The sequence below is a fragment of the Vulpes vulpes genome, chromosome 13, assembly GCF_048418805.1.
Source record: "Vulpes vulpes isolate BD-2025 chromosome 13, VulVul3, whole genome shotgun sequence".
Lineage (NCBI taxonomy): Eukaryota > Metazoa > Chordata > Mammalia > Carnivora > Canidae > Vulpes > Vulpes vulpes.
Genome location: NC_132792.1, coordinates 141,252,286 through 141,271,155, shown reverse-complemented (window position 1 = coordinate 141,271,155; position 18,870 = coordinate 141,252,286). Strand labels below are relative to the sequence as shown.

Genomic DNA, 18,870 nt, shown 5'->3' with positions numbered 1-18,870 from the left:
CTTCCCTCCTAGAACTAGACCCTCTTGGTCATGGTGCTTAATTTGCTTGATATGTTGATGGATTCACTTATTAGTATTTTGTTGATTATTTTTGTATCTGTCTTCATAAGGGAATTTGATCTGTAGTGTACTTTTATTGGCTGTCTCTGTCTCATTTTCTTATCATAGTACAACTGGCTTCTTAGAATGATTTGAAAAGTTCCCTGCTTTATTTTGAAGGAGGTTTGTGAAGGATTCGCATTAATTTTTCTTAAATGTTTCATAGAATTCCCAGTAAAGCCACTTGGGCCTAGCGTTTTCTTTGTGGGATGTTTTTTATTACTGATATAATTTTTAAATTTTTATCCATCTATTCAGATATTCTGTTTTTTCTCGAATCAGTTTCAGTAGTTTATGACTTTCTAGAAATCATCTATTTCATCTAGATTTTCTAATTTGTGGGCACACATTTATTATATTCCTTCATTGTCCTTTTTAATTCTACAAGGTTGAATTTCATTTCAAATTGTAGTAATTTGGTCTTCTCTCTTTTGTTATGTCTTCATTGGTCTATCTAAAATTTTGCCCTTAAAAAAAAAAATAAATAAATAAAAATAAAATTTTGCCCTTGTTTACCTTCTCAAAATATCAGGTTTTAGTCTTATTTATTTTCATTTTTCTATTGTCTATTTTATTAATTTATGCTCTAATGTTTATTATCTTCTTCTGCTTGTTTTAGATTTACTTTTCTTTTTTCTGGCTTCTTAAATTGAAAGGTTAGATTATTGATTTGAGATTTATTTTGAATATAGTTGTTTATAGCCTACATTTTACTCTAAGCATTGCTTTATGTGTATCCCATAAGTTTTGGTATGTTGTCTGTTTATTTTAATTTATCTCAGGGTATTATCTAATATCTCATATGATTTATTGACCACTTGTTTACTTAAGAGTGTGTTACTTAATTTCCCAAATCTTCTCATATCATTGATTCATAATTTATTCCATTGTGGTAAGAGAACATGCTTTGTATGATTTTAATCTTTTTAAATATATTGAGACTTGTTTTTTGCCTATCTTATAGTCTGTTCATGAGAATGTTACATGTGCATTTGAGAAGAATGTGTATTCTGCTGTTGTTGGATGGAGTGTCTATGTGTATTTGTGGTTTATACTGTTGCTCAAGTCTTCTGTTTTCTCTTTGATTTTCTGTTTAGTTGTTCTACCCATTACTGAAACTGAAATATTAATGTCTTCAGCTGTTATTGTTGAATTACCTATTTCTCCTTTTGATTCTGTCAGTTTTTGTTCTGTGTACCTTGAGACCTCTGTTGTTATGTAAATGTTATAATTGTTATATCTTTTTATGTGTTGACAGTGTCCTTTAAAATTGCCCCTTTTTGTTGCTAATAATTTTTGTTTTAAAGCCTACTTTGTTTGATGTTAGTATAGCCTCTGGTTTTTGTTTGGTTACTATTTGTATAGTATATCTTTTTGCAACCTTTCACTTTCAACCTATTCATATCTTTGACTCTGAAGTGTGTCTCTTGTAGACAATATATGATTGAGTCATGTTTTTATTTTTTAGTTTTTAAATCCATTCTGTTACTCTGTGCCTTTGAGTAGTGTTTAATCCATTTACATTTAATGTAATTACTGACATGATAGAGTTTATGGTCTACCATGCTATGCGCTTTTTATATGTATTATGTCATTTTGGTTTTTATGTTTCTCCATTACTGCCTTTTTATATTGAATTGCTATTTTCTTGTGTACCATTTTATTTCTCTTGTTTATGTTACTATATTCTAAAAATTTGTTTTACACCATTATTCATCATGATCCCATCAATATTGACTTGTAGTTATTGATTTATGCTGCTGTCTTTTAAATCAGAAGGGAGAAAAAAGTTATGCTTTAAATATACAGTTTTACAGTTTTACTGTCTTTACTATTAGTTACTTCTACTAGTGCTCTTTATTTCTTCATGTGTATTAGAATTACTATTTCTTTGCAGCCTGAAGGACATTTAGTATTTCTTGTAAGGCTGGAAACTAGCAGTGAATTTTCTGCTTTTTGATTTTCAATGAAGGTTTTAATTTCTCCTTCAAAAGGATAGTTTTGCTAAAGATAGAATTCTTTGTTGATAGTCTTTTTCTTTCAGGACTCTTAATAAGTCTCCTAATGCCCTGTGGCCTCCATGTTTTTTTTTTTTTTTTCATGTTTTTTGATGAAAAATCAACTGTTAAACTTATTGAGGTTTCCTGTACATCACTTTTCTATCTTGCTGCTTTTAAGATTCTCTTTTTTATGATGTATTTGGGTGTGAGTTTCTTTGAGTTTACCCAAGTTGGACTTTGTTGAACTTCTTAAATGTGTGCATTAATGTTTTTTCCAAAGTTTGGGACGTTTTCAAACATATATCATCAAATATTCTTTTCTCTCTTGCTTCTCCTTTGGGACTTTCATTATGCATAATGCTTGATGGTGTCCCACTAGCCTCAGAGTCTCTGTTCTCTTAATTTTTCTTTGTTCTTTTTTCTTTCTACTCCTAAACTTGGATAATTTCAATTAACCTATCTTTAAATTACTGATTCTTTCTTCTTCCAACTCAAATATTGCACTTTTAAATTTCGGACTTTCTGTTTGGTTCTTTCTACAATTTCTGGTTCTTGATCAATACTCTCTATTTAGTGAAACATCATTCTCCTGCTTTCCTTTAGATCTTTAAACATGTTTCTTTTAACTCTTGGGATGTAATAAAATAGCTGATTTATTTTATTTTTTTAATTTTAAGATTTTTTTTTAAGAGGGAAAGAAAAGGGAAGTGGAGCGGGGGATTGGGGGAGAATGAAAGAGAGAGAGAGAGAGAGAATCTTAAGCAAGCTCCACTACCCAGCACAGAGCCTGACACAGGGCTCAGTCTCATGACCCTGAGATCATGACATGAGCTGAAATCTAGAGTTGGATATTTAAGCAACTGAGCCACCCAGGCATCCCTTTAAAAAGCTGATTTAAAGTCTTTGTCTAATAAGTTCAACATCTGAGCTTCCTCATGGACATATTCTCTTGACTGCTTCTTTTTCCAGGCATGGGCCATTCTTTCTTATTTCTTTGCATGTCTCATAACTTTTTGAAAAGTAGACATTTTAAATGTAATGTGGTATAAAATAACGCTTAACATCACAAATCATCAAAGGAATGCATATCAAAACTACAATGAGACATCACCTTATGCATGTCAGAATGGCTAAAGTCAAAAACACAAGAAATACCAACAGTTAGCCAAGATTTAGGAAAAAAGGAACACTCATGTGCTGTTGGTGGAAATGCAAACTGGTGCAACCACTGTGAACAAAAGTATAGAGGTTCCTCAAAAAATTAAAAATATAATTACCTTATGATCCAGTAATTCCACTATTGGGTATTTACCCAAAGAATACAAAAACACTAGTTCAAAAAGATACATGTACTCCTATATTAATTGTAGCAATACTTATGATAGTGAAATTATGGAAGCAACCCAAATGTTCATCAATAGATGAACGGATAAAGAAAATGTGATATTGTAAGATAGACAAGATTGTTGATAGATAGATAGATAGATAGATAGATAGATAGATAGATAGATAGATAGATATAATGTAATATTAGCCATAAAAAAAGAATGAAATTTTGCCATTTGCAACAACATGGCTGCATCTAGAGAGTATAATGCTAAGTGAAATAAGTCAGTCAGAGAAAGACAAATATCATATGATTTCACTCATGTGGAATATAAGAAACAAAACAAAAGAACAAAGAAAAAGAGACGAGCCAAAAAAACAGACTCTTAGCTATGGAGAATAAATTGGTGGTTGCCATCAGAAGGGAGGTTACTTGTGATAACAGTGCATGAGTGTTCCTTTTGTGGTTGGGAGAATGGATTATATAAGGGAAGGGGATTAAGAGTACACCTACCATGATGATCACTGAGTGATGTATATAATTTTTGAAGCACTATATTGTACACCTGAAACTAACATAACTGTACATTAACTATACTAGAATTTAAAAAAAATTAAAAAAAGTAATAATATAATGTGGCAGTTCTGGAAACCATTTTCTCTTCTTTCCATAGTTATTATTGTTGTAGTTGTCACTGCTGTTGCTGGGTGTTTGTTTGTTTGTTTGTTTTTGTCTTCTGTTTATTTACTTAACATGTAGGTGGAATACTGGTACTCCCCAAGATAGTCACATCTTACTCCTAGAACCTGTGACTATGTTAGGTCACATGCCTCATAGGAATTAAGAATACAGATGGAATTAAGATTTTTAATCAACTGACCTCAAAATAGGGAGCTTACCCAGGATTATCCAGGCGGGTCTGCTGTAATCAGAAGGACATTAAAAGTGGACGAAAGAGGCAGGACTTCAGAGTGATAGGATGTGAGAAAGTCTTATGAATCCTTCACACGTTCCCATTGCTGGTTTTAAAGATGGATGAAGGGAGGCCACAAACCAAGGAATATAAGTGACCTCTATAAATTGGAAAAGATGAGGAAATAGATTCTCCTCTGCAGCCTACAGAAAGGAACTGAGCCCTTCTGAGACATTTATTTTAGCCCAGTGAGACTGTTGGACTTCTTATCCATAAAACTATAAGATAATAAATTTGTATTGTTGAAACTGTCAAGTTTGAGGCAATTTGTTGTGAAAGCAAGACGAAACTAATATGGTGAGTTTTCTGAACAATTTCTGTAAAGTCTGTTTTTACAGATTTTAACCTGCCCCAGGGGAAAAGGTTGTTTGCACTAGAAAACTCTGCATCTGATTAAATAAAGACAAATCCTTTGAGTGGGGATTTCCAGGGAAGGACCAGACAGGTCAAACAGTGGCAGTTTTCTAGGAATGGTGCTCTTAGGTAGCTCCTAACCTCTTTCAGTATCTGCTAGGTTCCTTTTTTCTCTGTGGTTGCTAGGCTATTTGTTTTCAAGGTTACTGCTGATCTGGGGAAAGAGTGCTGGGAATAGAGGGAGATAAAATGCCATGAAACTCACTGTTCTTAATGAGATTTAGCTGTTTTTCTTGAATAAACACTTGTTGGATTGTTGTAAGTCTTTGGTTAATTTCCAGAGTTCTGAAAAAGTTGATTTTGACAAATTTTCCAGTGTTCTTTTTTCTTTTATGGAGGAGTGGATTTTTTGGAATCCTTACTCTGCCATTCTTGCTGACATCTAATCTTTTTTTCTTTAAGTACTTAAGTACTGCATGAAAAATGGCCAACCCACTCCATAGCTGTTGCATTTCTTACCATAATGTTTTATTGCAGCAGCTACATAGTCTGTCAAAGCCTTCAGTGATCACTTCAGTCCAGAAGGCTTCAAGTGAGTATTTAAATAACTGTTTTGAAGGAATGTGCCATGGATTAATTATTTTTCCTTTTCAGTTGGAAAAGTCAGATAGCCATATTTAAAGGTCTTTTGTCCCTAAATATCATGTCATTCATCTGAATTCTGTGCAGAAAATAGAAACATTCTAGGCATTTCAAGCTGGAAGAGTTAACTCATTGAATTAAATGGAGACAGATACTTAAGGGAGGATTGAATGGGTTTTAGGCTTTGTCTTCAGGAACAATCTCCAGAAATACAGATATTTACCCTTGAGGACATCTTTTATTTTAAACTTGTTGAAAACCAGCTTTGAGTTTCATTGTCTTTCATAGTTGTTTTTGCTTGTTTTCTTTGGTATTGTCTTCTGTTTATTTTATTATTTCCTTATCCCTGACTTCTTTTGGGTTTATTTTATTGTTTTTTTTCTGGATTCTGAATTGAATGTTTAGAACATTTATTTTCATTGTTTCTTAGTTTTTGATATGTTAATTAGGGCTCTAGGATTTCCGTTGAATACTATACTATACAGCTAGGTGACACACTGTGTTTTCATTTTTTTTTTAATTTTTTTAAATTTTTTTTAATTAATTTTTATTGGTGTTCAATCTCATTCTGTTTTATTTTTTTCTGATCAGATACTTTTGTCTTGATTTCCTCTTTAATGAGGTTATCTCCCTGTAAAGAGCTTTACATTTTTGTTTTTGATTTATACTCATTTTTGTTAGAGTTTTATTAAATTATGGTTACAAATGCTTCATTGAGATTTTGTGGCCTAATATATAGTCAGTTTTGGAAATATTCTGTTGGCATTTGAAAAAAATGTATATTCCTTGTTAACTATGTGTATATATATATATAGATATATATATATATACACACACATATATATACACATACACATATACACACACAGTCTGAATGGGTAATTTTATTTTTCAAATTCTTTAAAACGGAATATTACTCAGCCATTAGAAATGATAAATACCCACCATTTGCTTCGATGTGGATGGAACTAGAGGGTATTATGCTGAGTGAAATAAGTCAGTCGGAGAAGAACAAACATTATATGGTCTCATTCATTTGGGAAATATAAATAATAGTGAAAGAGAATAGAACGGAAGGGAGAAGAAATGGTTAGGAAATATCAGAAAGGGAGACAGAACATGAAGACTCCTAACTCTGGGAAACGAACTAGGGGTGGTGGAAGGGGAGGAGGGCAGGGGTGGGGGTGAATGGGTGACGGGCACTGAGGGGGACACTTGACGGGATGAGCACTGGGTGTTATTCTGTATGTTGGCAAATTGAACACCAATAAAAAATAAATTTATTATTAAAAATAATAATAAATAAATAAATCTCTTCCAAATAACAAAAAATAAATAAATAAAAATAAAACTTAATTTTTGTTTCACTATAGTCAATTCCTGAGAAAGATGCACTAATAAATATTACTTTTAGATTTCCAAAATTTTCATGCTCTTTAACAATTCTTGCTTTGTTATTCAATGCATAAAGCATTGTCATTATAATGGATTCTTCATGAATCATGACCTTTTAAGCAATAGAAAGCATGTTGCTTTGTCGTGTTTAGTGATTTTTGCTTAGTATGCCAGCTTTTCAGAAATTGATGTCACTGTGTTGTCCTGGCATATCTTTTCCCAGCTCTTTATTCTCAGTATTTTTGCGAGTTTTTTATTTATGGTCTTTATCCGCTTGGACTTTTTTATTAAAGAAAAATGTTGGCTGACTCTTGATTTCAATTCAGGTCATGGTCTCAGGGTCATGGGATGGAGCTCTGCATTGAGCTCTGTGCTTATTGAGGAGTCTGCTTGGGATTCCCTCTCCTCTCCCTCTGCCCTTCCCCCATCTCTCAAATAAACAAATCTCCAAAAATAAAGGGGATGACTGTGTGGCTCAGTTGGTTAATTGTCTGCCTTAGGCTCAGGTCATGATCCCAGGATTGTACCCTGCATCTGACTTCTTGCTCCTCCAGGAGTCTGCTTCTACCTCTCCCTCTGCACTGCCCATACTCTCTCTCTCTCTGTTTCACTCTTAAATAAATAAATAAATAAATAAATAAAATCTTTAATAAATAAGTAAATAAAATACAAAAGAAAATAATATTAACCCAAAATTTGTTAACTCTTTGTCTATTGAGTAAAATAATGAGCTCATTCACATTTATGCTCTTGATTTACATATTTGATTTTATTTCTTCTTATTTAGTTCTAATCGTTTTTCTTGTTCTCCTTTCTCCCTTCCTCTTCCTGTTTTTACTAGATTAATGAATAGATTAATTGCTTGATGGTATATAGGGTGGGGTTGAAGGGCTCTAATGCATTCAATGAGCTAAATTTAGCAAATCTTTAATATGTAGTTTTTCTATAAACTTCAGATACTAACCTACATCTACAGCATCTTCTCATAATAAGATAAGGCCTCTAGTTTACTGGTGAATTTTTCGTCCTGACATCCTTCCTACACTCCTTGAGATAGTTTGGAAACATAAAGCATTGCTATTCTACGTTGCTATTCCTTTTACATTATGCTTCTCAAAATTTCCAAATTCCTACTTTATTATATGCACATAAAATAATAGAGTAGCATTATCTGTGATATTTAAAATTAAAATGTAGTTTTCTATTTTATTTTACTATTTAATTATGACTTTTGTATCAAAAGCTAATAAACCAAAAAAAAAAAAAAAAAAAGGATTCTAATTTTTCTGAAATGGCTTAAGATAGTACTACCCAAAGATAAAGTCAGATATTTTGAGAAATACTGATTTCCCTTTTACTGGAAGAGTTCAAATGGGATAGCGTCTTGTTAAAGGCAATTCATCATCAAACCAATCAGATTACTTGAAGTAAAAAAAATAGTCCTTTAACTTTCTTTACTACCCTGCTAATCTATAATTCTGAGGATTTTCCTGTTTGAGTAAGAAGAATGAATGATACTGAAAACCTATTAAGATCTTTTTTTTTCTGTTCTTTACTTCTACTTAATAATATACTTTTATTACAAGTATATCAGTGTATATATGTGAAAGAAAGAAAGGAATGATAATTTCTACTGAGGAAATAGTTTCCATTTAAATATCCTATTTATGTGAATCAATATGTTTGGGCTTCTTATAGAACCACCTAGTCTGGAGGATGCAGGGAAGATGCTGAATGAGACTGTGGTGGTGAACAATCCCATTCAGTTGGAGTGTAAAGCAGCTGGAAATCCCTTGCCTGGTAGGTTCACGTGTGGACTCTCTAACTTACTGACATTTTAAGATATCTGGGAAAAGCTAAATCTGTTTATGAGCACAATATAGTAATTACTAATAGATGAAAGATTATAGAACAAGGGTAAAGCATTGATAAGGAGGATATAATTAGGATGATATTTTTGAATTTTCACTGCTTCTAACTGCATGAAATAATTTACCCATTGTTTACACAAGGTAAAAATATGTGAATAACTAGTTGTCTTATTGTCCTCACTGTGGCCACAAAACCCACAATGGTAGTTTTTTATACATTTATGTTGAAAACTATGTTTTTTCTCTAGTTCAAATCGATTATGTTTATAAATCAGTCATTTAATGAGAGTATTATTCTTTTTGTTGATTCTCATCACTGGTAAGTTATTAATATGAATCAATAAGAATATAATTTTTTAGGCTAATAGTGTATATACTCTGGTTTTGATCGAAAGCATAGATAAATTTTTAAAATTTTTTATAGATGAGAGGAATATATACAACAAAAAAGTATAGAATTGGTTAAAAGTTTGCTGTCAAACAATATTGATACATTAGAGATAACAGAATATTTGCTTTATAATTTAATTTTCAATACTTTTATATTGGAATGGCTAGTCATGTTTTTCTTAGGGTTACCTCCTCAAAAACCAATCCTAAAGACATATTTAAACTGATTAAACTTGAATGATAAGCATAAGAACAAAGCAATTATTAGTATTTTAGTTAAGCTCCAATTTAGAGGTATTGAGCTTTAAAAGAAAAAATTTAAATAGACTTGTTTCTTTTTCCCCTTGCAGCTATTAAATGGTACAAAGATAACCGTCCACTCTCAGCTTCCACCGGTGTGACTTTCTTGAACAGAGGACAGATTATTGATATTGAAAGTGCCCAGATCACCGATGCTGGCATATATAAATGTATGGCCATCAACTCAGCTGGAGCTACAGAGTTATATTACAGTCTTCAGGTTCATGGTTAGTGCCACTCCCCTAGACTCTTCCTGGGATAAAAATGCATTCAAAATGATTAAGTACTTCTATAAAATTTCAGTGTGAATATTTTACATAGTGTGTTTTGTCATCTTTATTTAAAGGTGCAGTGCTATAAAACTGATGACTGTTTTTATTTCCTGATTCCTATTAAAATGGTCTAGTTTCATGTGCTGTTGAACGTGAGTTTGCTTTAGATGAACTGTTGAAATAGTCACCAACGGTCTTATCAGCCAATGACAATAACCCTGTTTGTAAATATTGTCTATCAAAATCATAGGTTTTGGTCAAAGAAAGATTTTAAGTTATTGTCTCTAATAATGCTTTTAAGACAACTTAGTAGTCATGGATACAGTGGAGGAAGACACAGACACACAAGCATACACACTCCTGGAAATCAAGAAATAAAAATATACTTTGGGATTAAAAACTGGATTTCCTAAACAAAGTACCAAAACCTCCTTCTCCTCACTTATAAAATGGAGATATTGATAATTAGACAGTAGATTAGAATAAATGATATGAAAGAACTCACCAAACTCACCAAAACAAAACCATGAAAAACCCACATGTGAAAACACAACTGTCATTATTTGAGGTGAAATATTCTGTGATGTTAATATATCTTACTTTTTTAAAAAAGATTTTATTTATTTATTCATGAGAGACACACACACACAGAGAGAGAGAGAGAGAGAGAGGCTGAGACACAGGCAGAGGGAGAAGCAGGCTCCATGCAGGGAGCCTGATGTGGGACTTGATCCTGGGTCTCCAGGATCACGCCCTGGGCTGAAGGCGGTGCTAAACTGCTGAGCCACCTGGGCTGCCCAATATATCTTACTTTTATTTATTTTTTATTTATTTTCAGTGCCCCCATCGATTTCTGGCAGCAATAGCATGGTGGTAGTGGTGGTTAATAACCTGGTGAGATTAGAATGTGAAGCTAGAGGAATCCCTGCTCCAAGTCTGACCTGGTTGAAAGATGGAAGCCCTGTCTCTAGTTTCGCTAACGGGATACAGGTACTCTCTCATTTCTTAAGGACACTCTACCACAGGATTTGGAGAATAAGAATTAACAAAGGTTATCCAAAAACATACACATACACATCCATAAATACCATAGCCACAAAACTGGGATTTCTAAACAATTCTTTAAAAGCCCAGTACATCTAAGAATTCTTCTATTTCATATGTAGGTACTATATTTTGACCATTTGCTTCACTTTCTACTTACCTCTCTATCCTCATTCCCTACCAGCACCACAAAAGATAACTTGTACAAAGAAATGTTCATCAACAACAAAAACAGGAATTTCCTCATAAAATTTATATTTAAATGTTTGGAAACATTACTGAGTTAGAGAACCATATACAGTATATTCAATTTAAAAAACATCAAGTTATAAAGTAAGTAAAATGAGAAAAGCAATCTTGTAGAAATGAAATTTGAATCTGAGAAAGCAGTTTAAGTGCTTCACACTGACTCAAAACTATAGAAGCACATATATCTCTTTTAAAGTGTACTTTAATTTTATTTTGTCTAGCAGATTTCTTAGTTCTCCCACAATTCTACTTCTTTAGCTTTTCTCAGAAATCCAGTGCTTACAGAATTTGGGACCATAGAATATCCAGTGTTAATGTCATTATTTTAGAAGGACAACTAGACCAATGGAATAAAAGAGCCATGAACGTGACTGATTCATTTATTTGGCTACTACTTCACTATTAATTATAACTTCTTATTTATCCTACCCAAGAAAATTAGAAGGGAGATTAGCTCCTCTTATTCCCACTTCTCATCTTTCTCCTCTGGTGGCTTTCCTTCTCTCTGCAGTAAGGATGGGATGAGATTGGACCTTTACTTGATTTTGTATATAAGGACTTGTTTTCAGTGGTTATTACCAAGTTTGTTCTAGCTTTTTACACTCTTCTTTCAAAGAGAAAATGAGAAATAGATTATATGATGCTTTCCCACTTTAAAATACATAAGTGGAAAAATAAATAAAATATCCAAGTGGAAATCTTTCTGAAGGCAAATGTCAATTGATTAACCTCAGAAAACAGGGAAAAAAGACTGTTTACATATATGTTTCTTTAAAGGGCATGTTGGCTATTTGTCTTTCTTATCATTGAAAGGTTCTGTCTGGAGGCCGCATCCTAGCACTAACCAGTGCTCAAATCAGTGATACTGGGAGATATACCTGTGTGGCAGTGAACGCTGCTGGGGAGAAACAAAGGGACATTGACCTCAGAATATATGGTGAAATATTTTAATAATTATTTTTGTTTTGATAAAAATGTGTTTAATTTCTGAGATCATTGAGGAAGTTAAGGGAAGTTGTTGACAATAAAGAACCATGAGCAATAGAGATGATATTACAGTATTAATTCTAATCAAATTCTACCTTTCTGCCTTACATTTGACTTTATGTGATTTTCCTTTATTAAAGTTCTAAGAAATTAAGCATACATCCAGCATGCTAGGCGTTGGTTTCATAGAATACTCTAAAGAACATGACCATGGAGAGCAGCTTTGCAATTTGGAAGATATAATCTTCTCACTGTTCAAGTAGCTCTCTTAATCTATTCTTAATCTAAAAGCCTTGATTTTATTACTTTTAGGTTATATTTATAATAAGCATATTTTATAGTCAATGCTACGTCTTTAATTAAAGACTATTGAGAAGCAAAAGTTAAGCACAAATTTAGAGAAAATTCAAGTTTTTTTTCTTTTTTTTTTTCAAGTTTTTTTCTACCCATGATACAGCCATAAGTTACAAAAGGAAACGTCTAATTCTATCATAGCAAAAGTCCTCTCGAACAAAGTTCAATCCTAATTTACCTGCATTCATAGAATGTGGTTTTTTCATTCCATATTTTAGTTTACCTTAGCATTAAGAGCTGTTTTAGGCTTTTTTTCAGTGTCTTATTTGCATTATATTCCTTTGTCATGGAATAATGGAATTGTTTTTCCATGGACCCTCAAAGAGTAATTGGGTTTTTTTCTATTTCAATTCCAGTATAATTAACATACAGTGTTATATTAGTTTCAAGTGTACAATCCTAAGTCCCACTTCGCTTCCACTCCTATTCAAAATATCATTTTTTTTTTTACATCCAGACCATGTGGGTTGACTCCTCCTTACAAGTTTGCTAAAAGTAAATGTAATGATCACAAGTAACTTATAAGTCATAATTTTTTAATTTAAAAAACACAAGAAAAACCACTTTGTTGCAACATGGCTAACTTGGATGTCTAATTGTTCTAAAGTGGCTCAGTTGGCATTAGTAAGCTACTGAAGGGCTCTCTGTGCTCCCTCTGTTCTATTGCTTCTGTAGTTGCATGGGTCCACATCTAGTCTCTAGCTTTGCTAGTGCTCTGTGTCTGAGATAACAGATGGGTCTAGGGACACCTAGGTGGCTCAGTGGTTGAATGTCTGCTGTTGGCTTAGGTCATGATCCCCCAGGGTCCTGGGATCAAATCCTGCATCAGGCTCCCTGTGGGGAGCTTCTCCCTTTGCCTATGTCTCTGTCTCTCTCTTTGTGTCTCTCATGAATAAATAAATAAAATCTTTTTAAAAAAATAGGTCTAAAATACCCAACCTAAGGGAATCTACTACTTCCCTTAAATCTAATTGGGTCATTTTTATGTTTTATGAAGAATTGGAATGCTGATAGTCTGAAATATCCTTAGAGAATGATTCAATCAGTCAACCTAAGAACTTGATACAAAATCTCCTTCAGTAATTATCAAACAAGCAGAGGGTTGACATGAATATTTTCTGGGTTTCAGTCAGCAGTGAAAATCTGGGATTGGCTCCTTCTGTTTCTACATGGGCTAGCATCAAAAGTATACCAGAGAGACAATAGAGAGTTGATATTTTCCAGGAGCCATAAAAATAAACATCATTATTTTTTTATCATTTGCCAAAGTATTTCCATACCACCCTTTTGGTCTGAAAAGTGGGATCTTTCCTCTGTTATAAAAATCAGATGGCTAGTGTATATATATTTAGCATTTGAAATATAGATGCATAACTTCTGTGCTCCACATTAGTATTATTTCTTTTTTAGTATTATTTCTATATATTATATTCCTATATTCATAGTAATAATCTTGACAATCTTCATGTCTCATTGGAGCGTAATGAATATTCAACCCCAACAGCCAATCGCCTTCATATTTACTTTGTAGACTGTGGGGGGTGATAAGAGGAGTAGATAGTGGATAAAATAGCTTTCCCTACGATTATAACAGTAGTTCATTAAAAAAATTTCCCCTGGTATAAATTCAGAGGATATTTTACCATATTCTAGGTGCCATAACAAGAGAATTGGGTTTTTAAATGATTGAGATTCCTATTGTACCTTTTCTTTGAACATCAGAGAACTTTGTCTAGCATCTCAACAAGTGTAACCCTACAGCAGTGCTGATTTTGATAATTAAATTTAACAACTGTAATTTGTAGGATGAGAAACAGACACGATATACCCCTTCCTAAGCAATATAACCACAAAGCTAAGTAGGGATAACATCTAAGGAAGCTGAGATCTAAAGGGTAGAGGCTTGTTCTCTTTTCAGACTAAACAAAAAGTTGGAAATGAAAGGACAGAAAACATAGATGCATTTCAGTAATATGTATCCTCAGCTATAATTAGATTTACTTTAATTTATGTTCCTTAAGAAACAAATATTGTTTTTGCATTTTTCCTCTCAATTAAAAAAAAATCTGGTTTCTTTTTGAACTTGATTCAACTCATTTAGCCATAAAGAAAAATAATTGGAGGAAAAATATTTGGAAATAAATTAACATTCTGCTTTCTTGAATTATTTCTGCCTTTTACTTCTACAAGCGTCATAAAGAATTCATGCTCTTTTATAAATGCTATAAATACTCTAAACATATTTTTATACAGCAATGGTACTTTTTGTTCACTGAGACCAGATTTTACCTGAAATTACTTCCAAGATGTTAAATTGGCTATTTTACTTAGGGCTTTCTGTGCTAAGACTGGTGAATGTATCTGTTTTCATAATATCTTAGAAAATAGCACTAATTGTGCTGAATTTGCTAATATGTGGCAGTTTTAATCTCAGACTGGTTATATATCTTTTATCTCATGTGTCACATATTAAAAACAATACCACTGTTTTCTGTTCCCCATAGATTACTTTAAGCTTATTGAGAGCCAGATGTCTGTATGTGCTATTAAATTGAGCAGAAGGGATATCAGGAATCTCTGCACAAATGCTCTGTTACTCTATTCCAGCTATTGTGCATGGCATTTCTTTGCACCATGGCATCAATTCCTTTGGATTTAGCACAGGTCCTACATCCAGATACTCTATAAGAAAGTGGCCTTTAGTTTACATGCCTTCCTTCTTTAGGAGACATGGTAGCAGAGAAACCTCCTGGTTACAGAACTGCAATGTTACTTGTCAAAACCTATTGCATTCATTGTCATTTTGCCACATGCTACAAGATCCAGCCTGAAACAATGGCTAATGAACTATAATAACAATCCTTACCACAAAAGTCTTATTTCTATCAAAGCATTTGGAAAGTCCCTTAGGATTCATTTCAGTGCAGCGTAACCTTTCTTACCAAAAAAATACAAATACTACAAATATGGTACATTTCCTACAATCCTGAATAGTTATGGGATTTAGTGAGAAACGGCCAAGGAAATTCCTCTCTGTGTTTTTTTTCAGAGTGGCCCTCTTATAACAGGCTTAATTTCATCGTTAGTTTGTGTTTTTTGAATTATTATAAATACAGTCCTGAATGAGTCCTTGAGAGGTTATGGAGCCCACCCTCTCATTCTTGGCAGGACTGTACCTAAACCATCTGAGACAAATGATTGTTTACTCTATATTTTAATACACCCAAGGGAAGGAGATTCCTTAGACTTCTCCAAGTACACATTTCAACATCTGACAAGCTTGATAGCCAGGGAGTTCTAATTTTAATCTCATTAAAATTTCAACTCATTTCCTCTTTTTATGTAATTGTATGTTGTACAGCTGGTCATTGCTTTCGTTTTGTTCTTTATTGTGTCATTTATCCCACATGGTCTTTATTCCATAGAAAGCTGGCAAGGCATCATGGAAAACCAAAAAGGGCTCTAAACTGCAAGTCAGAAGACTCCTAGCTTTGCCACAAATTAGTCACATTATTTCAAATAAGTTACCGTCTGTCACCTACCTACTTCATGTTTTACACACGGTGAGGCAGGATTAGATGGTCTCTTTCAACTCTACTTTTTTTTTATTTTGCCTCCATGTCTATAAAATTTATTTTCTTTTGCAAAAATATAAACAAATCTCAAAATGTATGTATGCTTTTAATTATTGTTATTTCCAGAGTGTTTCATGAGTAATTTACTACTTTGGAAATCTTAAGCAGTAACATCTAGTTCAAAAAGTTTCTGAAATAGGCACTTGGTGAGAACTTCCAGTTCTAAAACTTCTTAAAGTGAAAAGTTAATGAAAAGTATTTCTGTTCAATAGGAACATGTTAATCAGGGATTTATTAATACTTGATTCTAAGCCAAATGATGCAAAGAGGGTATGTTAGAATTATTGTGATCCTACATCTCAAAAGAACTAATAAATTTATTTGTGTATGTCCTGATGATTAATAAAGATAAGCAGTGTGCTGGCCTGTTTTATCCTGAAGAAAAATCCTTCTTTCACTTAGTTCCACCAAATATTATGGGAGAAGAACAGAACGTCTCTGTCCTCATTAGCCAATCTGTGGAGTTACTATGTCAGAGTGATGCTATCCCACCACCTACTTTGACTTGGTTAAAGGATGGCCGCCCCTTGCTGAAGAAACCAGGCCTCAGTATCTCTGAAAATGGAAGTGTGTTAAAGGTAAGGCTATAGATTCATTTACTTCTTATATTATTCCTAAGCTCATGGCTTTGATTTTAAACTTGCCCATCTACAAGTGTTCTAATTTCATCTTATAAAATTCTAGGTACCCTTTTATTAATGAGGTTTGTAGTATTTTAAAATTTTATGCTTAGTAAGATTTAGATATTTGTCTATCCATATTTGTAGCCAGAAGCCATCCAGAAATGCTTCTGGGAAAATATTATAGAACTCTTGTAACGAGTGCTTCATTTTTAGTCATTCAACCAGTCAGCACATAAATACCCATTCTAGATGCTCTGCATACCATGTGAAATATAGACATAGTTCCTACCCTCAATTTCTTCCAATTTTGCATAAATATATGAAAATTAACAATTCCATGGAAAATTCAATAAGTACTATAAGTCTCATTACTTCTAGTAATTACTTAATTACTATTTGGATGGTACAGATCATACATTTTAGGAGGATAGCAAAAGGGGAGGCTATGTTTGCCTGGAAGTCTTAGAAGTCTCCTTGACTTTTTATGTGTAAATGGGACAAAAGGCCTGATTAAAGAAAGCAGGTAAGCTAGTGTCCTCATATTAATGGGACAAAAGGCCTGATTAAAGAAAGCAGGTAAGCTAGTGTCCTCATAATAACCCTACTGAGAAATTGAAAGAAAGGGAAAGAATGGCTAAGTAATCTGTCCATAGTTACTAGGTGTCAGAAATGGGATTTGAATACAGGGAGTATAGCTTTAAAACTCATGCTACTAACCACTATTCCACATAGCTTCTTGGTAAAGGAAGACTATTACTCACATACAAAGAAAGTCTTGAGAAGTGGATGATGGTGTCCACATAGAGGAAGCTGAGAAGCTAATATAAGGAGAGCAGAAGCGTGGGAGAAAATGAGAGGGAATGTGAAGTGTGTTAGAGGCAATGAAGTAGAGACCTTAGGGATTATGATCTATAATAGAGGATCTGGGTGAAGAAGGAAAGGCCAGAATAACTGATAGGAGGCATGTAGAATGAGTCAGTTGAGCTATATAGGGGGAGAAGAGCAAAAAGCACTGGCCATGCTTAGAGGCAGACCCAGAACTCTAGAAATCAACTGGTAAAATTCTCAAACCAGTGAAGAAATCGGGTCTATTGAATCTTCACCATCATCTTTTTTCTGGCTTCCCAAACCAATTGAGATCTGTGCTCTGAAGAAATCTACTCCTATACCCAAAACAATTCATGCAAATCTTCAAGCAGGTAAAGTAATAGATTCTTACCGTTTTATTTTGCTTGGAACACACCAGGCAATCAATAAATTTTTTTTAAGTTTTTATTTTAATTCCAGTATAGTTAACATACAGTGTTGCATTAGTTTCAGGTGTAGTTTTAAGTGTAGTGATTCAGTGCTTCCATATTTCACCCATTCACCCACCCACCTCCATTCTAGTAATCATCTGTTTGCTCTCTATAGTTAAAACTCTTGTTTCTGGGATCCCTGGGTGGCGCAGCGGTTTGGCGCCTGCCTTTGGCCCAGGGCACGATCCTGGAGACCCGGGATCGAATCCCACGTCGGGCTCCCGGTGCATGGAGCCTGCTTCTCCCTCTTCCTGTGTCTCTGCCTCTCTCTCTCTCTGTGTGACTATCATAAATAAATAAAAAAATAAATAAATAAAAACAAAACAAAACAAAAAACTCTTGTTTCTTGGTTTGTTTATTTCTCTTTATTTCCATTTGTTCATTTGTCTTGATTCTTAAATTCCAGATATGAGTAAAATCATTTGGTATTTGTCTTTTTCTGATAGATTTCTTTCATTTAGTATTATATTCTCTAGCTCCAACTATGTTGTTGCAAATAGCCAGACTTTATTCTTAGTTATGGCTAGATAATATTCCATCCCAATAATAAATATCTTTATATGTCATTTGCCAATATCTTCTCCCATTCCATAGGTTGCCTTTGAGTTTTGTTGTTTGCTTTGGTGTGTAGAGCTTTCTATCTTGATGAAGTCCCAGTAGTTATTTTTGCCTTTATTTCCCTTGCTTCAGGAAATCTATGTAGAAAAGTGTTACTATGGCCAAGACTTATCAAAACACAACAAACACCACAGCAGGACAAATAATCATAAGAGAATATTATGAAAAATTATATGCAAACAAACTGGCAGTCTGGAAGAAATGGACAAATTACTAGAAACGTACAAACTACCAAAACTGAAACAGGACCCATAACCAGCAAAGAAAATTGAATCGGTATTCAAATATCTCCCAAAAAACAAAAGTCCAGGGCCAGATGGCTTCCCGGGGGGGGGCGGGGGGGGGGAGTTTTACCAATCATTTAAAGAAGAGCTAATACCTATCCTTCACAAACTGTTCCAAAAAATAGAAATGGAAGGAAGATTTCCAAATTCCTTCA

At 33.5% G+C, this 18,870-nt stretch overlaps 1 protein-coding gene across 1 annotated transcript in view; it reads left to right on the top strand.

The window, feature by feature from the left end:
* Window positions 1–18,870, top strand: part of HMCN1 (hemicentin 1) — a 460,089-nt gene that overhangs the window by 294,554 nt on the left and 146,665 nt on the right. The window contains exons 37-41 of the mRNA XM_072733161.1: window positions 8,489–8,590; window positions 9,402–9,578; window positions 10,462–10,613; window positions 11,730–11,853; window positions 16,295–16,470. Of these exons, the coding sequence (XP_072589262.1) occupies window positions 8,489–8,590; window positions 9,402–9,578; window positions 10,462–10,613; window positions 11,730–11,853; window positions 16,295–16,470 (731 nt within the window). The remainder of the gene's footprint in view (window positions 1–8,488; window positions 8,591–9,401; window positions 9,579–10,461; window positions 10,614–11,729; window positions 11,854–16,294; window positions 16,471–18,870) is intronic.